The following is a 26364-nucleotide window of genomic DNA, read 5'->3' as shown; positions in this document are numbered from 1 at the left end:
GCGGTGAGAGTGCAGGTGCTGTGAGCGTCGCACCAATTAGTCACGAAGAGCGGGTGACGGGGACAGAGGATGCCTCGCCAATCAGGGGGTTGGGATTTCAAACTTTAAATGCTTTAAAGGGCTTTAAGACGAGCATGTTGATTAGGCGGCCAAAATGCACTCGCCCCTGGCTTGCGGGCGAGTGCATTTGTCGAGCCCTGGTCTTTATAATGGGATGTCCCAGCGCAATTTTTAGAACTGTTGGCAGGGAGTACTTGCAGTTGGAACCATTGCTTGAAGCACCTTCCTACCACACCTTGCATCTGCAGATGATTTAACATCTACCCTGTAATGTTTAGCAAGTGTTTAACGAAAACGATGTCGCTAATTTTCAAATGTCTTGAGGCGAGGCCCGAGTCTTCTCTGTTCAGGAAGCTGCTGTAGCCCTGGTAGAACGAGCCTTCAAATCTAAAGGATGTGACTTGCAAGCTTCAGTAATGGCGTCGTTCATCCATCTGGATACAGAGGCAACAGATGCTACTTGACCGATTCTGGTTCCATCAAACAGTATGAAGAACCTAGAGGTTTTCCTAATATGACCCGTTCTATACACCTATGATGTTGGAGCCCTAACTACATTGAGATTATGCCACTGACGTTCTCTGTCAAGTCGGATTGGGACAAAATGAGGGAACTATATATTCCTGATTTGAAAATCTGACACGACTTTAGTCTGAAAATGTTTACTAGTCCATAACACTATCTTATCCTGGTCTATCAGAAAGGATGGCTCGCAGCAGGATAAAGCCTTTGTGAGTAACTTCGTAGCAAATTAGGGAACCGGTTCAAAGGTGGATGAAGCGAACTCCTCCAGCACCAGATTTAAATCCCACGGAGAAATCCGAATCCCGATTGTAGGTCTAATTCTAGACATGGCTCTCGTAAAACTAGCAATCATAGGATCCAGGGCAATCTGTTTATGATAGAATGTGCCCAATGCAGAAACTTGACACGTATGCTGGTTTGAAACCCTTTTGAAATCCTTGTTGAAGGCAGTCCAGCATACTATGGATTTTCCAGCTGCAAGTCAAAGGTTCCACCTTTCTTCGTTTATACCATAGTATAAATGTTTTCCAGATTCGGTAATAGATATAAAGTCACATGTTCTCTGGAATGTATAAGAGTGGATATAACATCATTGGAGAATCCCTGTGCACTCAATGAAATCCTTTAACGTTCCTCGCCGTCAACTTCAAAAATTGAGGATTGGGGAAACAAACCATCTTGTTTTATTTTATTATTTTTTATTTTTTTATATAAAGTAAAATACAGGCCTCCACTTAAGGAGGCATCACAATACTTTACACAGTCTGGTTTTTAGAACAACTACAATTAAATACAATTATTTTGTTACACGAGAGACAAACGGGAAAAAAACAATTATAATAATTGTTGCATTAAATGAACAAAGGCTATGCACCTTCAGTGTACAGATATTTAATGGACTGTCAGATGATTATGGGCATAAGTAACATTTACAGGATTACATTTGTTTTAGAAGGGGTAGAATAGACATTCAATGTGTTAAAATAATATTATTATTCTAAAGGGGAAAAAAAGGCCCTGCCTCGAGCTTACAAATTATAGGTAAGTTGACATTGGGTACAGGGGATGAGAGGGTTGGTGATTTTCGAAAGCAGTTGAGCAGCTGTAACATTAGCAAACAGCAACACCCTTTGACTGCCTACTTTGGGGCGACTCAGGTGTTATGTCCCAGAGATTCTTTGTGGAAATTAAAAGAACATGACAACATACACTACCTCAGTCAGACATGCGGGCGGAGGGGCTGACTCCAGTTGGTCTTTGAAGTGACTCTTGTCCTCATGCAGCTAACCCCTTCCACACTGGCTTGGTGGACATGGGCAGTGTAGGTATAGTGGAGAGCATGAAGTCCACAATGCCAGAGATGTCAGGAGAACCCACAGCTACTGTAGTGACAACTTTTGTCAAGTCCGCAAACCATGTTCCACTGAGCCAACATCGGGCTATTTGAAGAACTCAAGCTTTGGATCTTGTTCATCACCCGCTGTAGAAAAGGGAATGGAGGGAAAATGTAGCAGAGCTGAAAGTCCCAAGGAATTGAGAACCACATCCCAGGCCATGGTCCTCTGGTCGTCTTGACACGTATGCTTGTACCTTTTTTGTTGTTTGATGATTTTCTTGACACGAGTCCTTCGATCATAAGATCCTGAGAAATTGCGCTCCAACCAAAGAGGCTTGCATCGGTCTTGAATACTGTTCAGATCAGGGGAATCAATTACTTGCCTTTTTGCAAGTTTTTGATTTAGATCCACCAATGCAAACTGAGTCTTGTGCCTGTAACAACGGGAGTGTAGAAATTGGCTTGGGATTACGATGCCCCCCTAACACGAGAACGTTTCTCTGCAGTGGTCAGAGGTGAAATGTGGACCAAGGAACTATGTCTGGGACTGAGCTGAGAAGACCTATTGGATGCATAAATTGCGTCTTTGGTTTTCTGAGTTGTCTGAACACACTGCCCCAATAATCATGTGAGCCTTTGGGGGTAGGTAGTGACGCCCAGCCTTATGTATTGAACATGACTCCTAGAAACTGAAGGTCTTGAGCTGGCACAAGCCTGCTTTTCTTTAGGTTAATGATCCAACCATGGTCTTCAGTACGGCTCTGAGACACTAGCAGGAAATGGGAGTAGAGGATGAGCGACTATCAAAGGAAACATTGAAGGAATGGTTTGAGCTTTTTTTTATCATAACTTTTTTTTGGTTAAGGAATCCTGTAATTTTGAAATTCTGTGGAACCTCAAACCTCTCTAATAGCGTGTCTGAGATCAGATATATTGTAAATTCTTCTGTATTTGGTACCATTTTCAAATGACCCTGAAAATATTTTGGCAGCCTTTTAGGGATGTTTGGGGATACCGAAGAGTTCCTAGGAGCCCCTATTTGAAAAACACAGGGTTAGAGAAATCGAGAGCAGTGTTTAAGAAAACCACAGATTAGTTTATGGGGGTGATTAACTGTGAGTGGGAGAGGCAGCAAGAGTTCTAGGAGAATGCACAATAAGAGATGCTGCTGGTACTGCGGCCAATGGAGCTCTTTCATAGTGAGTTTGCAGCATTACCAAGATAACAGCGCTTATTAATATGCAGTTCTGTTAGACTAGTATACTAGAGACCTCTCTTTCCCCTCGCATGATATCAGGGCTTATTCTAGACAAACTGGTATCCTATCATATATACCTACCTGGCTCAACGTGAATTGACAGTCCTCACTAAGGCTGCGGCCACACTACCGCTGAGCACGCTCATGCTTGAGATCGGTGACGTCACCAACTCTCCAAGCATGAGGGCAGTTATTTGTACCATAAATGCATAACAATACACCATAGGAAAAAAATAATCCATGTTTTACAGCCTCATTCAAAAAACAAAAATTGCAGTGAATCTTACAGAACATATATAACTATGAATTTGTATTCTGCTTTGCAGGAGATGGAGTGTTGGATCTCTCTACAAAAGCAAATCGTAATGGACTTGAAGAGATCTCAAAATTGAAGAGTTCAAAGCTTGGGTAAGGAAAACAATACAGTTGCATTGGGACAGAAATATGGTAACCTTTATTTTTTATTTTGCAAAAAGTATTGGCCATACAGCTCCACATTTGTTTTGCATCCATGCATAAACATAGTAGCGAATTTCCATTGTGCTCGGTCTGTTTTCTGTGTTTTTTTTGTTGCATACTTTTAGTGGTTACTGTATTTTTTCCCCCTTACGATTTTTTAAGAACTCTACAGACCATCACCAAACTTTAGTTCATGTCACTAAAATACAGAAATCCTACTAAAATATAATACATTTTACAAGATGAATATATTCTATATGAAATCTAAATACATTTTGCACGACCGCAATGTACAAAATAAATGTTTGTTCGTATTTTTACTTGTGTATTTAATTTAATTCTTTCTGCACTTGGTACATAACTTTATAAATATAGGCTAATACATGAAGAATATAAAAGCTAAAATTATGCTATTTTTCTGAAAGGTTGCATACTCTTATTATATGGATTATTAAAAGATTTTTTTTTTTAAAGTATATGCAATAAAAGTTATTTAATCCATTAGACATTTTAAACGTGTAGCTAACCAGAACATAGTTCTTGATGGCAGTTGCTCATTTATAGTCATCTTTGGTAAGATGATCTCTGTATACTTTCATATTAAGTTGAGAATTGTTGTATCCCAAATGAAACCTGTAGCACTGAAAGATTTATTGTAGTACATTCATATATTTTTGTGCTTTTTAAATGTGTAAATAGTGTTGCTTCTTCGTGCAATACTGGTCACACAGAGCTTATCAAAATGTGTTGTGCATTGTTTGTGTTATTGCCGCAAATCTTATAAAAGGGGGTTTACTCTTTTATTACTTGTTTAGCGGTAACGTCCCGTTTCTACTAACAAAAGTTGAATCTTGAGGACTTACTAATTGCATAAGTAAAAGTATAAGTTTGGCTCTGCACGCAACTGTCAAATGGAGTAGCATGCACAAAGGGAAAGTTCTTGCAAATAGGCAAATATTTACCAATTGTTTTTGAACGCTTGCAAGTTCTGTTATAGAAGCCATCGTATGATTGACACATTGTCCAAGCAGAAGTGTAAAGTTTCCTATAACCTCTAACTGCCACCTTTTGACTAGAAACATTGTCAGAAGCGGTGATGTTACCTAAGCAAGGAGTTTAATAAAGGAGTGGACCATCCCCTTCCATACCTGTGTGCACGTCTCATGCATCAGTTGACCATCGTTTCATTCCATTCATCCAGGAGACGACAGAGAGACAGAGGGGACTATGTGGAACGAAGTGCTGAGTTTGCAGACGGTTTGCTTTCGAAAGCATTGAAAGATATTCAGTTGGGCACACTGGACGTTAATAAAGCTGCCATACTTTATGGCATACCTCATAAAACTTTACTACTTCACATAAAAGCCTTACCAGCAGGCAAGCCTGCGTATTTTAAAAACACGACTCCAGATTTTAACGATGGGTATTTATATAAAGACAATACAGAAACGTGTGCAGTTCTGCAAAAAGTAGCCCTGTGGGCAAAGGCTCAGGCAGAGCACACAGAAAAAAATAAATTCAGTCTACTTGAAACCTCAGAACTGAAACTCCCAACAGCTTCCAGTTACCTCCACCAGTTAACTCTACAGAGAATGGTTGCTCAGTTCAAAGAAAAAAAGGAAGGTTTGCGTTACGAATCTTCGATTCCTACTGTACAGTTAAAAATTCCTCAGGTACGAGTACATTCTGTGCCCAAACCACAGCCTGACTCTTCTGGTCTTCTGGATGTTATGTATCACGTTACTAAAACCTCTACAGTTTTGGAAGGTTCAGCTCTTCAGAAACTGAAAAATATACTCCCCAAGCAAAACAAAGTTGAATGTTCTGGAAGTATAAACCGCTCAAACGTGGACACCTACATTCTTCATGGGGACCTTTCTCCTTTGTGTCTTAATACAAAGAACGGAGCAGTGGGTACATCTTCTGACAATCCAGACGATGATAGAAAAGATAAACAGCCAAGGAAAAAGCGTGGCCGGTATAGACAATACAATCATGACATAATGGAAGAAGCAATTGCTATGGTAATGGGTGGGAGAATGAGTGTTTCCAAAGCACAAGGGATATATGGAGTACCTCACAGCACTTTAGAATACAAGGTTAAGGAAAGATCGGGAACATTGAAGAATCCACCGAAGAAAAAACTTCGCTTATCGGATACCGATTTGTATAATGTGACAAATTCAGGGACTGGCAGCTCCAGAAACGGCAGCAAGCCTATGTAGATTAGTTGTGAATTTAGTTGTGTGTATTAATATACACGTACTGTACACAAGTGACAAAAAAATACTCAGACATGAAAATGATACAGTTCAAAAACCACATACATGCCTTTAAAATAGTTTATTCAGGGTTTTCACTGTGGAACGAATTATTTTGTTCCACACTTAATTCTGATACATTGTATTGAATTTACTAATTGCATAAATAGATGAGATTCAGGTTTTTTGTTTTGTAGTTAACAGCATACAACTTTGGTTGACACATGACACATTGCAGTACGTACCCAAATTTGGTATAAAAGAAAAATCCACCAATGATTACCATTTATGGTTTTAGAATATGTAACATTCTGATTTTAAGTTTAGATGTATGCTTTTAAAATATTACTGTACCTAATGATAAAATCATGGGAAGTAAAAAAAAAAAAATGTGGCAGTGGATGTGTGCAGTATTACTTAAACGTTGACTAAAAGCACTTCAGTATCCACTGAATTTATATATACACAAGTTAGTTTAACATTAGGTAATGAAAGTGGATTAGAGCATCATTTAATATTACAAATGTATAATTCTTAGCAAAACTTCCCAAGACAAAAAACTACTGAATTTTATTTCAAGCTTTTAATATGGGGACTGACACTAATGGGAAACAAAAAACACTCCGGTCTCAGTAGGTATAGAAATGTACCATAAATATGACTTTAAATGAACTATCGAGCATACAAATGTAACTTTATTTAAATAATTTATTAAAAACTTGTTTGGAAGATTAACTTTTAAACTATGAAGCAAATCTTTGAATGCAGGTTAGAGCATGTTCATAATGTGCACAAGATCGGGAGGTTAAGGCTGTTTGGGTTAAACATTCTGGTTAGTTGATGTTGTTTTTGTTTGTTTGTTTTTTCAAGGGTTTTCACACTCCTGCTATTGATGAACCTCAATGTACAGTAACTGTAATGTATCTTGCTGCTGTGACATTTCAGAAACAATTTCAGTTGGTCAATTTCATTTTCATGGGCCTATTCATTATTTTGCTAAAAACCAAATTTGCAGTTTGTTCAGGGTTTTGATAAATGTACATATTTAATAGTTTGAGAATGTTTAGAACTTTGTTTTGCAGTTAACTCGGGTAATTAATTTACTTTATTTTTTCTACCGAACGAATTTCAAATATACGTTCATTGAACACTCCACTCCATTGTAATGGTTTAAAGGCAATTACACTGTTTACCTCTAATTGAAAACAAAAACACTTTTCTCATATATCCCATATCTCTTCAAATTGAAGTATTTCATGCTAACAACTTCATTTGGCAAATATGCACTTACACTTCTCTTTCGTTTTTGTATGTTTTTCTGTGTATAGATCCCCCCCCCCCCCCCCCCACCATGGTTTCAAAATGCTTCTACCATTGATCATTAAACCTAGATTTGTAAATTAGGGCAGTGTCTGATAAAAAGCCGTTGATCCTTGGCATCTGGTCACTTCGTTTTTAGTTTCCTATTCAATTAATTAATAATATGCTGAGCATTCAACTCAGGCAATATGAAGTGTTTTGCTATGAATTGTGTATAATGACGGTTAGCAAGCAATTTTTCAATGTAGGTAATTGAAAATGCCTGTCACTTGCAGGAATCATACTATCAGGGACTAAAGGGATGGGCAACTTCAGTATTCATGGACCAACAGGTCAGGTTTTAAGGATATCCCTGCTTCAACAAAGATGGTTCAGTCTTTGATTCAGCTACCTGTGCTGAAGCAGGAATATCCTTTAAAACCTAACCTGTTGGTGGCCCTTGAGGACTGGAGTTGCCCACCCCTGGGCTACTAGTAACAGCCTTCACTACTTTTAAAGTTGATGACCTTGCTACTTGCAGCTTTGTACTACCACTATTTATTTTTAATTTTCTAGGGATGTTTTATCTATTTTAGACTGCAGTAATAAAAGTACTCGTAATGTAAAAACAAATGTTTGTTTTTCAGTTTTGCATACAAATATTTCCGGTTCTGCATACACAGAAAAATGTCTAATTAAATCAAATGCTTTTCTGTGACACAATTGAATCCTGTTTTTAAATACATTTATTCAATAGTCTGTAGTTTTACAAATCGAAATGGAGCAAACCTTTATTAAACTTAAGGAAATAAAACGAGCCCTTCAAGTTTCCTGCTTATTTTAATGTTTCTGAAATTTTATATTGAAAATGCAAGAAAATGAGATAAAAAGGTGCCTCTGTGTTTAAGACTTCTCCATAAAATTGTTTAAAACATTTCTTGTAGCTAATGAGTTTTATATTACATTGTATATTAACTTACTGAAAATTGTTTAGTTGTTGACAGTAAAACACCAGTTTGTGTACTTTGATTTTTCATTTCAGCATTTCCATTTACAGTAATTTAGTAAAACTATGTGGCTGCCTTTTATTTTATTTTTTGAAAGATTTTGTTTAATATAAATCGATTTTCAGGCAGTGAGTTATATTTATGCATAAATCAATTGCACTATAATTCATGAATTATTTATTATAATATTTTCTAATGAACTTCATGTATCTAACTGTTGTGTTGTTAATGTACTGTAATTCTGTTTTCTTTGTGTTTATAAAGCCAAACCTGATTGTATGGAGTTAATTGTTCGGTTAATGCGTTCCTAGGTTATTATTGGTTGTAAAGCTCTTCAATGTTTTAATGTTGTTGATTTGCTTACACACATCAAATTAATGGTGGTTATTTTGACTTCACCGCCAAGAAATTATTGAATCCTTTGGGCGTGATGTTCTGAAATTCTTTATCCTGTTTTTACTAATGTCACCGGTGTTGCCAGTCTCACAACTACAGTGTGAATATTAGATTTATTCCAATGATTGGTCTATAATATTTTGTAAATTTCAACATTGATGAAGTTTGGTTTTTAACCATAATAATTGGGGGCAGAGCACAGTGCTCCATTGTAATTGAGGTTGGTTGCAAAACACCCAAATGTGTACATTTCTAAGGTTAGATGTAACATTTTTACAAAATTTTAAAAGGGAATAGTCTTTCTTAATTGTTTTTAGTCAAAAATTAGTTAATGCATTTTACTGAGAAAATAAAATATGGTGCAGAGCCTTTTTAAAATTTTGTATGAATTTTAATTCATAGAAAGTGAATTATTAAACTTGACAGGCAAAATCAGTGATTTATTTTTATTTACATTTTCATCTTTATTATATGAATCTCTTGGATAAATAGTCCATGTATTGCCATCAAAATAGTCTTTTGTCTTGTAATTATGTAAAAGAAGCTAAAATAATTTTTTGACCCATGCAATATAAATATTACAAGTTAACAATAAAATTGTAGAGCTATCATGCAATACTACATGAAAATACAATTTGGGAGGCAAATGTGTATATTTTCTGTATAGAAAAAACAAATGAGCTTTTCCATAGTAAACCATAAATGCACACAATGTTATGGAAATGTTAAAATTTGTTCTCAAGTAAAAGCAAGGCACGGTATGTTCATGGTTGGTTCTGTTCCAAAGGTGAGTTTTTGTGTTCAGCTTCTCAGCACAGAATATGTAGTCCTCATTTTCTGTGCATGATCTTTTTAATGTTCTTTGTGTGGACAATCATATATTTAGTTTATGAACATTGATCATTATCCCTGAACATATTGGAGGGAATAACCATTGAAAACCTACTTCTTGGCTGGTCCATTAATAATGTCTTATTAGGATGCATGTTGTTTGAATGCAGTTTCTAAAAACTGTTAAATTCCAGGTTCAATAAGCAAATAGAATTGCTCTTTTGCTTTATTTGGAAAAAAAAAAAAATAAAAAAAAAAAAAACTTCTGCGTGCTACTGTGCTTAGTTTTTGAAATACAGGTACGCTGCAAGGAAACCATTAATGCATTAAAGTGGCAATGCTCCTTAACTAATCCCACTTTCTCTTTAGAACACTGGAACTGGGAGATCCTCCAGGGCTGAACTGTGCTATTTCCAGAACCAGTGACCCCCCAGTTCCTGAGATACTTACTGGTGAAGTTACCAGTATCTCTTGCAGGTTTACGGTTCTTTTTAAATGGTTATCCAATAGTGAACTGCAATTGATGTGGTTTTGTATTGGTCTAAGATTTGGCAGCCATTTTGTTTCCTCTGGGAATAGATTAAATACCTTGTAACTTTATGGTAAGTATCTCCAGACGTGCGGGGGTTAGCCGGATGGGAAAACAGTGTAGTTCAGCTCTGGAGCTGTATACTAAAACTCTCAAATGTTAATGTGCATTATGTCAATTTGTATACTTTTTTTTAGGAATCCTCTAATCAGGACTTCTCAAACATTTGCTAATGTTTGAAAATGTGTTTGAAACATTGTGTGGTTAGTAGAAAGGTTATAACTAAGCACTAATGTAAGGTGTGTGTGTGTGTGTGTGTGTGTGTGTGTGTGTCCCATCTTCTAAGCTGCAGATACTTAAAATATTGTCTGATCATTTTTTTTTAATTGTATGTTCTAGATCAGTGGTGCTCAACTCCAGTTATCAGGATGCCCCAACAGGTCGTGTTTTAAAGATAGCACTGCTTCAGCACAGGTGGCCCAGTCTTTGCTGAAGCAGGGATATCCTTAAAAGCTGACCAGTGGGGTGAGGGGTCTAGAGGACTGGAGTTGAGTACCAAGGACTTAGATCATGTACCATTATAGTAACTGTTCTGTGCACTTCTTTAATTAATGTGGCCCTATGATTTTGTTTCTCCTGGGGGGGAAGAAAGCCTATACGGCTCTGCATCTTGACTGTGCATTGTGGTCTTATATTGCTGGCCTACTCTTGTAATCTGTAACAATGACTGCCAGGTATCTTTCCTCTGGTGGTTGACAAAATAGTACCAATTTGGCAATCTACACAGCTCTTCTACATCTTACAATGGGTTAGGTAGCTAGTTAGAATTATTACATAGTTACATTGTAGATGAGATTGAAAAAAGACATAGGTCCATCAAGTTCAACCTATGCTAGATTTAGACAACAGATACTTTATCCTATATCTATACTTGCTTATTGATCCAGAGGAAGGCAAACATAAAACCCCATTAAGGGGAAAAATTAATTCCTTCCTGACTCCAAGAATTGGCAATCGGATTAATCCCTGGATCAACATCCTTCCCATGTATACTTATTTGGTATATCCCTGTATACCTTTCCCATCTAAAAAGATGTCCAACCAGTTTTTGAACAAATCTATTGTATCTGCCATCACAGTCTCCATGGGGAATGAATTCCACATTTTAACTGCCCTTACTGTAAAGAACCCTTTCCTTTGTTGCTAGTGAAATTTCCTTTCCTCCAACCTTAAGGGATGCCCCCGAGTCCTTAGTACTGCCCTTTGGATGAATAGTTCTTTTGAAAGCTCCTTGAATTGTCCCCGAATATATTTGTATATAGTTATCATATCCCTTCTTAGACGCCTCTTTTCTAATGTAAATAAATCTAATTTAGCTAGCCTTTCCTCATAGGTTAGATTGTTCATCCCCTTTATTAATTTGGTGGCTCTTCTCTGCACTCTCTCTAGTTCCATAATGTCTTTTCTTAGGATTGGTGCCCAAAATTGTACTCCATATTCAAGGTGTGGTCTTACTAGTGCTTTGTAAAGGGGCATAATTATGTTTACTTCTCTTCCATCCATTGCCCGTTTGATGCAAGATAAGATCTTGTTTGCCTTTGCAGCTACTGCATGACATTGGGCACTATTGCTAAGCCTGCAGTCTACAAGCACTCTTAAATCCTTCTCCATCAAGGATTCCCCCAATATATCACCATTGAATTTGTAAGTTGCCTTTTTATTCTTGCATCCCAAATGCATAACCTTACATTTATCTGTATTAAACCTCATTTGCTATTTACCTGCCCACGTTTCCAGTCTCTACAAATCCTTATGAAGAAAAATTACATCCTACTCTGATTCTATTACCTTACACAATTTAGTATCATCAGCAAGATAGAGACTTTGCTCTCGATCCCAACCTCAAGGTCATTAATAAACAAGTTAAAAAGCAGGGGTCCCAGTACCGATCCCTGAGGTACTCCACTCACGACTTTAGCCCAACCTGAAAAAGTTCCATTTATGACAACCCTCTTCTGTCTGTCCTTTAACCAGTTTTCAATCCAGGTGCATATATTATTACTAAGTCCAATTTTCTTTATTTTGTACACCAACCTCTTGTGTGAAACTGTATCAAAAGCCTTTGCAAAATCTAAGTAGACCACATCAACTGCATTACCCTGGTCTAAATTCCTACTTATTGACCCGTTGGGTACCATTGTGGACATGGAGGCATGCATATGCTGCATGCCTTCATGACCACTGGTTACTAAGTGGTTAATGGCATATGTTGTTATCAATTCCAGGGATACGTTTTATACACTGTACACATGGCGTCTTCAGTATTGGCGAGAAAATTGTGAAAACTGAGAAAATGGAGGGGTAAATGCTCCATTTTATGTGGGAAGCCATGTTCCGGCTTTGATATTTTATCAGGTGCCTGCTGCTGCCGCCGCTACTTCAAGGAATATAGAATAAGCCCCCAAGTCTTCAGTGCTGAAGACCGTTCAGAGTTTTTGCGCATAGAAGTGTTAATCACAATAATCTTTGTCAACGAATACCAATCCTACCTGCTGTGTATCTATCTATCTATCTATCGATCTATCTATATCAAATGGAAATATTAGTGTGTGTGCTCATTTGCATGTCTTAGACAGGTTTGCATTCCTGCCTTTCATTCACCATTATCACCCAGCAGACAGTGCTTCCACTGCAGCAAGGGATTCTGGGATGTGACATGCAAATGAGCACACAGTGCCACCTTTTGCGGCAACAACTTAAGTATGGTGAAACCTATCCAAAGCTTCATTTGGCAAAGCCAGTATAACCAACCTCACACTGAGACCTATTAAGGTCGAAATAGCTGTCTGTGGGTAGGTTTACTGGCTATGCATCTTAACCCAGGCTGTGCTCAAAAGCTGTGAAATGCAGCAAGCATAAGCTTTAGGGGACAATGTTATATGGTTTTGAAGCAAAAGGTAACACTGCATTTGCATGTTACTTCCCAGAATCCCTTGCTGCAGTGCAAGCACTGTATGCTGGGTGATAATGGTGAAAGGCAGGGATGCAAACCTAAGACATGCAAATGAGCACACTAATATTTCCATTTGCTATATGCTTTACTGTGGAGGGTTTTTGTCCCTTTTTTTACCCACCATAACGTGTGTGTGTGTGTGTGTGTGTGTGTGTGTGTGTGTGTGTGTACAGTATATGTATTTTCAGAACTTTTGCAATGTCAAATCGATTGTTTAATGCTATCCAACATATTACAGAAACTTCAGTCAACATAAAAGTGAAATATGCTTTTGCGGTACCCTCATGAATTATGATTTTCTGTAAATTGTTTTAGAAATGGTCTTGATCACTGTAACTTGGAAACTGCTGCAGCATTCTTTCCATTTGGGTATGATTCATAAATTGAAAAAAAGTATACCTAGTTTATGTACTAAGGCTCATGAGGGCAAAGAGCTTGGAATAAATAAAACATGTTACCGGGTGTGTATTAATGGAGGATTGCCGTCACATTCTTTTCCTTCGCTCCCGCACATATTGCTTTGAGGGGCCATGGATGTATTGCATTAGGTATTGCATCAAGAAAATAAACCAATGAAGCAGGTACCTGACTGCGGAAGAAACTATCATTGCTGCAGATTCTTATTTACGCTTTAAAGGCGGTCTTGCTTTTTGTCCTATATTAAAGGTGCCTTAAATAAGCAATACAGATTTAAGTTCTTTTTCTTATTATAGTATTGAAGCAAGGGGTTGCCGTAGCTGATCTGCTTTCATTTCAGCTCCGGGGACCCTCTGCTTTCAGCTGACGTCACATCTTTCTATTGACGCCGCCATTGTTGGGCACACCATTTCCATGCCTGCATAGATACTTACCTCTAGAGTAGTGCCTGTATCTCTGAAAGCAGTGGTCCCATGAGCTGAAATTAACACAGTTCAACTCCAGAAACCCCTCTGCTTCAATCTTGTAATGAATTCCTTTTTTTTTTTTTACCTGTATTTCTGCTTTAAAATGAAGGCACTGTTGCCATATTTAATAATTGAACATAGGTTTTCCAACTGCAACAAGTACAATCCTAAATCACAAATTGGACACAGTGCGTTTGACAATAAAGGGCCCAATTCATTCATTCATTTGGCTGTTTTGGGGTCTTCATGGTGCGGTGAATATTGAATCCGTTCCAAGGATTCAGTCCTTAAGTGCAAGAGATTCCAAAGATGCAGGCATTGGGGTAGAGGGAAAGGTTTTGCCAGATGTCTAAACTTCAGATACCCAGATTCTTGGCATGTAACATATAAATTAATAAATATAAATGAGTATACTTGCTATGTCTAAGTTTACGTAATTAAAGCTTCTTCACCAACCCAATAAAGGACAAAACCTGAGACATTTGGGATTTGTCATCTTAAGCGTTGTTGCTAGGTCTACACTGTGAGGTGGTGGTAGAACCAGGCATCAAAACTGGACAAAACATTGAGGGACAAACAGCACAAAGCCAGATACAGTAGTTTTAATGAAATTGCAATGACTGTCATTTTAAGAACCGAAGCCAAATCAAGTTCTGACAGCAGTATGCGTTTTCATAAGCATAACAAATGGGAAAGTAAAGGCCATTTGTGCTGTTAAAAGCAATTTTGCAATTAAGAAACATTTATTAGTTTCACCACTTTAAAATAATGTCATTTTTCTCCTTATTTCTTCAGTTAGTTTGATTTGTGTGCAGTATCCTGACATTAAGGACCAAAAAGCTGCATCAGTCAAACTATAGTTTTCTTATTACAACACGTTATGGTTTCAGTTCAAATAAATCTCTAGTTTAACATAAGACTGCAAAAGTATTTACATTTTAACGAAGCATGCACACCACTTTAACTTGCAATACTGTATGTAGTGCAGCTTTGTCCGAACATGACCTGAAGTCCCACAATATATACCTTGTTATAAAGAATTAATATAATGCGTTGTTTAAATGCATTTTCGTAGAAGTGTTTTTTTTGTTTGTTTGTTTTTTTGTATTGTATGTCTTTATTTTCTAAGGTTCCTCCAAAAAGTCCTGTTCAATTTGCTTTTCAAATGTTATTCTCCCAGGGACAGGAGAAAAGCTTTTTATTGTAATTTTATTTATGAAGCCTAAACAATTTCTGTAGCACTGTCGAATACATTGGGAAAGACGGGAACTGAAAATTAAAAGGTATAGCAAAAAATGTTGCGGATTATCATGAGAAAAGGGTGGGAGAAGTAGGACAAATGGAGAGGGCATATACTAAAGTATCTAGATATTGGGTATGAGGGTAATCTCAGTTGGTTCTGCAAAGTCAGAGAAAAACAGACTTTTAGTAAGCGTTGCATTCTTGCTTGTTAGATGCTTGATATTCCGAGACAGCGACAAAGACAAACCAATATGTGAACTTTTTTCTTTGATATGGGACATTACACTGTCTGCCCATCTGTTCTCATTACTACAGCCAATATTTTGATGCTTGATGGACTTTCCTTCTCAGAGCAATCATTCTTTCTTTTTACATGTTTGAAAAAGCCCCATTCAATGTTATTTTGTTAAAATATGATTTATCATTGAAAACGGCCTATATAACACAAATACATTTTTTTTTCTCTTCCAGTGTCATCAGTGTATTGCCACAATTGGATAAAATCACTAAGCCATACAAAGGAAATACTGCTTTAAGTGGGATTTTGGATTCACTGTGCCTGTATCATCGACAACAGTTAATAGCTATGTTGAAATTTTGGACCGAGGAACAGGGAGACTATAAAGAAAATTGCCTTTGTGATACAGTAATTAATTCAAATAGGCCCAACAAGAAATCTATTTCACCTGCCAAACATTGGTGTTCTGCTGGATGTAGACTTGGATGTTGCCATTTAAAAAAGAGAGCACAATATTCTCATTTGCCCTGTGTATCTGTTTGTCTAAAGGATTTACGTTTAACGTATCCAAGTTTAAGCTTTGGAACTGTTAAATTGTCTGAAAACATTTGTGGGAAGTCTCACCTCAAACCAAGTGCTCAATCTTTACATAGCAAATATACATGCTCCAAAGGAAAGAACTGTTCTAGTTCTTTGTCTGCTGATTTTTGTGTTGTAGCTCCTTACATTAATGGAAGGCGATGCCGGAGCCCTTCCCCTCCACCATTGCTGCCAGTTCAGGATGATGTGACACATTTGCAGGATATAATCTTAGAATGTCCTTTTTTGAAATCTAAAAGCAATCAGCCGCAATCACTTGTGTCTGTGACTGATTCAGATAAATGCTGCGAAAAGAAGTTGGATTTGTCATCTGAGTTTATGTCCACTGAACAAGAAAATGATTCAAAACTGTTAGAGACTGAAAGCTCTGTTAAGCTTCAAGATATGGTGGGTCGCATTAATAAAAAATTGAAGAAAATAGAAGCTACTAAAATAAATAAAAATCCAGGAAAACTCTCTACAGTTGAAAAAAGGCAGATTGACACGATTACATTTGGAAACTTGATCAAGTCCCTTATTAAAACTACTAAACAAAAGGACTATAGTTTTATGGAATTGCTGAACCAACATGAAGAACAGATGATCCAAACACGATTTCGCAAACTTCAGGGAAAGTTGTTGTCAATGCTCCATTCACCCAACTCTTCTTTATCTAGACATCAGTCTTTGCAAATAAAAAGAAAACTTAGCTGTCTAACAGATACTTTTAGAAAGAAAAGGTCAGCTTCTGTAAAGAATTCTAAGAAATCCACAAAAAATGTGGATGCAAAAAAAATCTCCAAAATAGATCAAACGTCTGAAGTTTTGTCCTTGGAAGATTCTGAAAACACTGAAGCTTTGACGACAATTCAAAAGGATTTAACAGAACTACCTCATAACTTGAGAATGCATTCAAAGAATGGTAAAAATTACTTCTGTTTACCTAACCATTTGTCACTTTCTGCAACACAAAAAAGAAATGCAAATGAGAAAGAAAATGTGGAAAGCCATATTGTCCCAGACACTTTTAAGGATGATTGTATTCTTGCCAAAGGATATTGCCAAAACTGTGTTGGAAAATCTAAACAAGATAAAGTGTCCCATCGATGGTGTTCTGTACACAATTGTGGTAATTTATGTTGCAAATGCACTTCAAAACAGGTCTCCGAGATGCTTAACGATATCAAAGTTAAAGGATTGAAGGATATATATTGTAATGATGTTGCAAGGAGCACACATTTGCAGGTTGTAATTGAACGTCTTGAAGATTCCATTAATTTAGCAAGCAAAGCATTAAACAAACGTGATGGGTGTAAGCTTAAAACAGGAAAACTGTACAAGCCTGAAATAAAACAAAACATAACTGAATTATTTTGTGGCAAAGCAGAAACCTCGTGTGCAGGACAAAATTTATTACTGAAGCCATTTAACAATTTAAGAAAAAATTGCAACCTATCGAGCGTTCTTACAAATAAAGATTTTATAGATTCAAGTTCAAAGGTTGTGGGTACCAAATGTAAAGTGGTCCCAGTAGCCACAAATGAATTGAGTAAAACACCTCCTTATACTACATTCTCTAGTCCAATAAAGCTTATGTTTATCTCAAAAGTTGACTGTACAGACGGAGTCAAATATACTTTAAGCTCAGTATATGTGTCATCTAATAAAAACAGTGATGTGCAGTCTTTGAAAAAGTCAATGGGTTGTACAGATAATAAAACACAAGAGGGAAGAACAACTACGGACTACTGTAGTCAATCTGAAACCGCTAACTGCAGTCGGGATACATTACTCAGTATCTATGACGCTGAGAAAACACATTGTCATAGTTTTGTAACCCGCCTTCAATCTTCAAATGGACAGGAACCTACTGATGAAACAAGTTGTATAGATGAGTATGTTGTAAAAAGAAAACGAAGAAGACCCCCAAAAATATGTCCTGAGACTCTGAAGCAGATCAGAAGACCTAATGGAGGGCAACTAAAGGTAAATGTAACAGAAAATACTGGTAATGCTGCTGAACCTAAAAGTGGCAGAGTGTTCCCTTTCAGAAAAAAACATGATATTGACCACTCTACAATTACAGTGACTGTTAATTTTGGAAGGTCAGGAAGAGTTGAAAGACACATTTTTGAAAAAGATATGCCCCATGCTGGAGCGAGCTGTTTACCACTTTCTTCTAAAAATGATATCTTAAAGTGCAAGTATGATGAAGTAAGACCCATAAAAAGCATGTATGCTGTACCTCGTTCAAGTGGCTGCATTATTACCCCAAAACCTTCCAAAATTCTTCAGAAACCAGGAAGACCTACAAAAGTAAAAATCTCTGGTATATCGGTGACTATTGATTGTGTTTCCGCTCAGGGAAGAAAGGTAAACATACTCAACTCTTTGTCGCATTTGAACCAAGAAAAAATGAGTCCAAATAAAGATAGTGATCAAGAATGCTTTGCAACTGACAATATTAAATTGTGTGAACAAAACAACTTTGAATTGGCACCTCTTAAAAGGTCCATGTTTTCCTACTCTAGAAATGACAAACGCTCGGGGCATTCTGTGAGATTGAAAAGACCATTATTACATGTATTGCAATCAATTGCATCCTCAACTTCATTTTCTTTCAGAAGTGCCTTACTACACAAATCAAAAAAGCTATGGTTCAACAAATTCAAAGATCAAAAAAGAAAACTGAACAATTGGAAGAAACTGTGGCAGCAGTCTTCAAGAAACACGGCTTGTTTGAAAAAAATTGATTTTGATGATCAAAGACTTGGACTGATTTCAAATATTTATTCAAACCCCGTTTTTCAATCCAACGCTGCACTTAAGTGGTGGTCTGCATCTACTTCAAATGATTCTTTGTTAGAAGATTTAGACAACCGGTATCAACAGATTACAAATACGTGGCTAGAAGTGAACAATATGGAAAAAGTTGGTAAAACACAATCTTCATCAACTTTGAAATCATGTGATCTCCGATCTAAAAAGTCTCCTGTTCAGATCCTATTTCAGAAAAAATGTCCTATTAATGACCTTTCTACTTGGTTTATGCAAACAACAGAAACTCAGTCCCTTTCAATAGTGAGAAAAGTTGATGCTTTCAACCAGTTGGAAGTAAGTAGTAGAAAAGGGAGTCGAGCAAGAACAAAACAATTCAGCCATAATTCCAACAGCCCTAAAAAACACACACAAAAATGCGTGGGCCTGACAGCGTTCAATACATCTAAGGAACTACAAAGCCTCTGTAAAATTGTCCATCCTGAAGGCTTTAATACGAGAAATGTAACTACCTCAGAAGAATTGAAAACAAATCAATTAAACCCTAAAAATGAAGAGTGGAATATGAACAATTTACAAAGTACAGATGAGCAGTCCAAAGATCAAGTTTTAAACCTAGGATGCCACAGAGAGACTATGGAGGAAATTAATGCTGACATGGTCAAAGTTCAGGAAAAATGCACATTAGTAGCCCACAAAGAAGTTTTGTCAACTGCAAATGACATGAAATGTGATTCCCATCATGCGGGTGTGCAATTGCCAAATGCCTTGGTATGTGTTCAATCAACAGCTATTGCACCTTGTGTAAAACTTGGCACATTATTGAAGAATGCTGTAGAGACCCCAAGGAAAGATATCTATGGAGGCACAAACAAACAAAAATTTAAAGATTGTAGAGTCTTTCTTAAAAAACTTAGTGACAGTGACACTAAAAAATCACATGAAAATAAAATATACTCTTTGGAACTCGTGAAAAACAATACTCCCACTGAAGTTAACAAATACTGTACATTGAGGTCAGATCTGGGTTTGATAAAGGATTTTAATAGCGATATCAATGATTTTCAAACAAGCCAGCCTCTTAACAAATCTTTAAGAGTTCAGCGTAAAGCAAAAAACCCTCTTACTAAAAAAACTGGCAATGAAATGTGCTCCACAAAATCGGGAAAATATGTCCGGACTGATCATAGTACTTCTAATGCTTCAATTTACAAAATTAATAAAAAGAGAAAAAGATGTGGTGCAGCATCTGAGTACAGAGAAACGAGAGCTACAAAGCGACCTAAGCAACAATTGGTCAATGGGGAGAGTGAATATTCCAATTTAGAGTTCGGTAAGCTTTTTTTTTTTTTTTTTTTTCATCTTCTACACATTTGGCAACTTTATGTATTGTAATTAACATTTTGGTCCAAATATGGACTTTATTTAATTTAAGAAGCAAAAATGGAGATGAACGTACAGTAGCACAGCAGCAGGAACAAGCAGCCGACCAGACTAAAAAAAATCAATTAAAGAAATCAACTTTATTCGACAATAGACGAGTGCAGAGTCAGGAAAAACCTCGGACACGTTTCGCACCCCACACAGGTGCTTTGTGGGGTACAAAACTCATCAAAAATTTGTACTGCCTCTGCACTTGGCTATGGCCGAATAAAATTTATTTTTTAGTGATTGAGGTTTTTTTTTCTGGTCTGGCTGCTTGTTCCTGCTGTTGTACTCCGTTCATCTCCATTTTTGCTTCTGACCTCACTGCTTCCGGGTGCATGCTCTCCATTCCCTGTGGATTTACCAGAGTACATACTTTTTTTCTCTCTGTCTGACGCAATAGATTTTGCCTGCACAATTGTGTCCTCTGCACTTTCCTATCATATAAAGAGGGGGGGGGGGACATGCCTATCTCAGGTGCATCTTCACCTGGCGTCCATCGTTTGTGATCAATTGCCCCTATTCTCTTTAGTAGTCAGTGCTACGGAATATCACATCGAGCTTACTGGCTTTGTGGCTGAATATACAGACTTTTGGAGATTTTTTTTACTGCTCACCACTTTATTATGGGACATTTAGGATTGATATATCCTTCCAGACATTTAAGATCTATACTATTACATTGAAGTCCGTCTGGACCACCATTTTGCAAGTATTACTGGGATGCACTGATTTGTGGATTCATTGCCATTTTTTTCTAGCTTTATTTAAATTAAGATTAAAATGTTACGGTCCACAAGTCGTTCAATGTTTCATACACCCAAAGAAAAAAGCTGTAGTTCGTTAAATATATTTTTGACGTCTCTATGCCACTATGCATGAATAAATACATCATACCCAAGTCGGGCTAGCTTTTGTAACCAATCCTATAGTGTGCAGCAGATTTATTTTCAATCCACTGTTCACACTTATAATGATACATTTGATAATATACAATTTTGGTTATTACTTTAAAAAAAGTTTTTTTTTTATTATGAAAATGATAGTTAAGACTATCGTCCTACTTCACCGTGGAAAAAAATTGATCTTGTTATGGTATTTAGTAAGAAAACCATACGTTTACAAGATAATGTGCTCATACCAAGGTGCTCTGTATTGGCCTTGCAGGATCTTGACGGAATTTACATGCAGCACTTATTTTATTATTTTTATTTTTCTCTACCAATGTCAGAAAATATTTTGTATCCTGCAACACTCATGGCAGGAAAGACTGTGAGCCAGAATTTGACTGTATACTTCTCTTTACTCTTTAAACTTATTTTTAAGCAAAGTTCTAATCAAAGGATCCATTGGAAGTCTAAGTACAGACAGTATACGGTGTTGATGTTGTAGACATTTTTTTGTTTTTAATCTCGGGTATTCAAAAGATTTCTTTTATGAGCATGGGCTTTTAATTCCCACCCAATTTTGAAAGTGTGTTCATTGTGATTGCTCTTTATTTTTCCTGCCTATTTTTAATTTTAATGTTTTTACTATCTCACCAGGCTATCAAGTTGGGTAATGAAAAATGTTAATGGTAGCAATGTGTATTCGTTCAGCATTTTGTAATGTAGGAATTCAACTTGGACAGTTTTGTTAATATCTTTAAAGAATTCCACAATCACTCATAATTCAGCTATTAAATGTTTTGTGGTGTATATTACTGTGCTCTTAGAGACCTTTTAATAAGAAATAACCAAGTAATGGTGACCATATAAACCTACAGTATACTGCACACTGCCTACAACTGGAGATTTATTTGGGTAGGTATTGAACTGGAAGTAGAAGCATTAAGAAATCGTGCCAATATTTAGCTTTTGGTACCACCATTTTTGCTTGGGTAATGAAAATGCTTATATAATTGTCCCCTCTTTGTTTTCTATTTTTTTCTTTTTAGGATATCTTAAACCTGTTGAACTTAAATTTCTTAGAGGACCCTTAAGTGAAGTTGGCACATATTCTTTGACTCCAATTCGTATCCCCCTTCATGGAAGCACAAAGGTCTTGCATATATGTTCTAATTTGATGAATCTTTTAGCTTAAGTTTTGATTGTTGCTATTGAGTTACTTTTTCTGCTCGTATCATAAAACCTTTATTTATAAAAAAATAATAATAATAAAGAATGGTGTTTTCTTGCTGTTGGCCGAGAATGTAAAAAGCATGTGTAGTTTCTTTTTCTGTAGGTAAGTCGTTTGCGTACGATCGTATCACATCTAAAATAACCTGTTTTTTTGCATTTCTGTAGAAAGTTGCCTAAAGATCAATCTTAAAGGAGCAATCCAAACGGTCACATTTTTATTTTATTTTTTGGATTTGATATAGATATACAGCAGGGCCCCGTTTTTCGGTGATCCGCCGATACGGCGGCACCGAGAAGGGGGCCGCCATCTTGGAACCTCAGTCGCGCATGCGCAGAATGGGCGGTTGCGCCCGGTGCACATGTGCAGACTGTAGATTGCGCGTTGCGCAGAACGACAAACATGCCGATTTGCGCATGAAAAATAACTGAAAATTGCTGGATCCGCTTTCTGGCGATTTTCACTATACAGCGGGCCCCTGGAACGGAACCCGCCGTATTGGCCCACAAGGTGTGAGATCTTTTAACAGCGACCATTACGTGATCACTGGCAGCCAAGGAGAGCGGCTACCGGAACCTATTTTCGGAGTTGTGTATCTATGGAAGAATGGGGTCCCCTGATCTGAAATTAACGGGGTTCAGCTCCTATATTAAAAAATGTGCCGTCTTGGATTGCTGCTTTAAGACCATATGAACACCTTGAAACTTTTTACCACGGAAAATGCTACATTTCAGACTTAAAGATATGAAAATTGAAGTCCAGACCTTCCTGGAAAATCTAAAAGTAAATTAAAAAAAACTAAAGCAAAAAAATTTTTTTCATGCAAGAGTATAAATTGGGATTTGTCAATTTTTTTTAAATTTATTAAAATCAATGTCTTATTAGGTCTCTACTTTCATTGCAATACAATATTTACAATTAAAAGTATCTCCAGTTATCTGGAAATTACAACTAATTTCTCATGCTGATAATTTAAGAAAAAATAAACTTACGTAGTACATGAGGTTGATAAAGACATGTCTATCAAGGTCAACCTATGCTAAATTTAGATGACTGATACTTATTCTATATTTGTATTTACACTATTTTGATCCACATGAAGGCAAACAAAAAACCCCAGTGACACCTCATTAGATGATCTCATAAGGGGAAAATTTAATTCTGTCCAGACTCCAAATGTTGCCAATCATATTTTTCTCTGGATCAACATCTTTCCCATGTTTACTTATTTGCTATATCCCTTTGTCTTTCCTTTCTAAAAACATGTCCAACCTTTTTTTTGAAGATATTCTATTTTATCTGCCATCAGTCTCCAACACTTATGAATTCCACATTGTAACTACCCTTACTGTAATGAAACCTTTCCTTTGTAGCTGGTGAAATTTCCTTTCCTCCAACCTTAAGGGATGACCCTGTGCCTTTGTACTGCTCTTGGGCTGAATAAATCTTTTGAAAGCTCCTTGTACTGTTCCTCGACTATAGTTATCATATCCCCTCTTATATGCTGCTTTTCTAATGTAAATAAATCTAAATTAACTAGCCTCCTCATAAATCAGATCATCCATCCCCTTTATTAATTTGATGGCTCGTCTCTGCACTTTTTCTAGTTCTGTAATGTATTTTTTTTATGTAATGTTGCCCAAAACTATACTCCATATCCAGTGTGGCCTTACTAATGCTTTTATAGTGGGGCATAATTATGTTCCCCTTCCGTCCATTCCCTGTTTAATGCAAGATAATATATTATTTGCCTTTGCAGCTACTGCATGACATTGGTTGCATGACACTATTGCTACAGTATGCCTGCTATCTTTAAGCACTACAAAATCCTTCTCCATCAAGGATTCACCTTTTTCCCCATTTTTATTTGTTAGTCGCCTGTTTATTCTTGTTTCCCAAATGCATAACTTAACATTTATCTGTATCATCTGCCATTTACCTGCCCAAGTTTCCAGTCTATCAAAGTCCTTTTGGAGAGAAATTACATCCTGGTCTGATTTTTACTGCGTCATCAGCAATGATAGAGACTTTGCTCTCTAGGCCAGCCAACAAGGTCATTAATAAACAAGTTAAAAAGCAGGGATCCCAGTAACGGTCTTTTAGGTACTCCACTCACATTAGCTCAACCTGAAAAGGTTCCATTTATGACAACTCTGTCTATTCTTCAACCAATTTTCAATCCAGGTGCAAATATTTTTACGGAGTCTAATTTCCTTGTGTAATAAATTAAAAGGGTCTGAATTTTGGAATCCGTGAAGTCGTTCAAATAACCTGTATGTTTTAACTTCATCTGTACATAATGTATTCATTTTGTTTCTTGTTAGACATGCCTTTTATATTTACTGTTACATTGATCACATCACATCTCATTGCATAATTACCTAAAAGAGTTCACATCAATCATCTCATCTTTAAAATCTCCTGCTCTTTCTGTCTTTTTTTGTAACTCATAAGAAAAGGGTGAGCTTGTTGTCAAGCTATTTGGTGTCTAAAACAGTTATTGCCTTTTTGTGGTATTATTTATGGTGGTCTAGACCAGTTATTTTCAACTATTTTTTGGTTAAGAAACCCCGACCCTCTAATAGCGCGTCTGAGATCAGATGCATGGTAAATTCTTCTGTATTTGGTACAATTTTCAAATTTCCTGAAAATTGCACGGAACCCCGGTTGAAGAGCATTGGTTTAGACTGTAGGCAAATCGCATGGCATTTGATAGTTGCCTGAAAATAGACCTTAGATTTGCATCCTTAACATGTTTTGCTTTAATAGTCTTTCACTGCATTTTAACATACAATGATGTGCATTGCATGTACTAAATATCTTTTATCTCCTCTTTCAGCATGATGGTACTTGTGAAAAGAACAAAACTTAACACTGAATAAAAGCAATGAACGAAATCAAGAGTGCCTTTGTCACCCATTCAGTTGGAGATCTGAATCTTTGTCCTTCCATGATGTTTTACAGCCAAGAGCTACAACATGTAGTTTGCACTATTTGTATATTCCTACATGTTTCAAAGTGCAGTAAAATTCACTGAAAGCCTTTCTCCTTTGGCATTTTTATTTTTCCAATAAGAAATTGATGTCCACCCTAGGATATGCAACTGTTACATTGAAAATTATTTTCTTTTGAGTTGTACTTAAGAGTGTTAAACAAAAATTATCTTTTTTCCTCCAGTTTATTTTTGTGTCAGAATTGTAATACATTTGATCTTTTATGCAACTCGTGGTACATCATACATTACTATGTAGCATTGCTAGAAGAGCTACCTTCAAAATAAAAAGTACTTTTTTTTTTTTTTTACACTACATTAACACCAGAATTGCAAAGTTTTTAGTTGCAATTTGATTGTTGTGCATTTTGTATCATCTACTGATAAATGACACTTGAAAAATAAAGTTCATGTGTATTGTATTATTTATTTTTTCCTAAAATTATTCATGTAATTAGCCAACCATCTTTAGCAGTTTTTCTTTTACACTGAAATTGTATTGGTTTGAATTTTTTCAGCATAATAAAAGGATACAGAAATGATAAAAGGGGGGAGAGGTTGTATATTCAGGGAATGTGGATTGTTACAGAGATTGATTTGTTAGAAGGTATTGCTGCATAACCAATTATTGGACTTGGTAAGCAACTTCATATGAGAGGGAACAAGTACAATCAACTTACAGTAGACCATTAGACTTTGTAGCAGAATGGAATCTAAATGAAGTCCTGGAACACTAATGAAGTCCAACCATGGTTGCCAGGTGCTTTGAAATTTGAAACCGGAATAATTTAGAATACTGGTGACCTTAATTTGACCAATGAATCAAATCTCTCACTTTTCTTTCTCGCTCTCTTCCCACTGAAAAGCTTTTTTTTCTCTTCAATCCCTCCATGTTGGCACATGTCTAGAGATAAAATACTCCACTTGGAGGCAGGACACATCCAACACAGAAGTAGGGAAGTTTTCTAGTTGCTCAAATTCTTTTTGGGGCTGTTATTTTTTTTTAAATTTCCCTTCCTACTGACTAATTTACCCCTTTTCTCTTTTGGCGGCAAAGCAAAGTCCTTATCAGAGGTCCATATCAGACCAAATAATTGCATTAAAAAATCTAAGCACCTAAATTGCATGGGCTGT

At 36.6% G+C, this 26364-nt stretch overlaps 1 protein-coding gene across 5 annotated transcripts in view; it reads left to right on the top strand.

Moving 5' to 3' along the window:
• LCORL (ligand dependent nuclear receptor corepressor like) overlaps window positions 1–25636 on the top strand; it is an 86223-nt gene extending 60587 nt beyond the window's left edge. For 2 of the 5 annotated variants that reach the window (XM_075568797.1, XM_075568805.1), the window contains exons 6-9: window positions 3506–3587; window positions 15572–20028; window positions 22057–22160; window positions 25078–25636. In XM_075568797.1, the coding sequence (XP_075424912.1) occupies window positions 3506–3587; window positions 15572–20028; window positions 22057–22160; window positions 25078–25110 (4676 nt within the window). In that variant the 3' untranslated portion in view covers window positions 25111–25636. Of the gene's footprint in view, window positions 1–3505; window positions 3588–4839; window positions 8489–15571; window positions 20029–22056; window positions 22161–25077 lie in introns of those variants that run through there. The other 3 variants (XM_075568815.1, XM_075568823.1, XM_075568830.1) reach the window with 2 other exon arrangements.
• Window positions 25637–26364: the final 728 nt, after the last annotated feature.

Source organism: Ascaphus truei, chromosome 1, assembly GCF_040206685.1.
Source record: "Ascaphus truei isolate aAscTru1 chromosome 1, aAscTru1.hap1, whole genome shotgun sequence".
Classification (NCBI taxonomy): domain Eukaryota; kingdom Metazoa; phylum Chordata; class Amphibia; order Anura; family Ascaphidae; genus Ascaphus; species Ascaphus truei.
The sequence above is the reverse complement of the archived record's forward strand: the minus strand, read 5'-3'. Positions and strand labels throughout refer to the sequence as shown.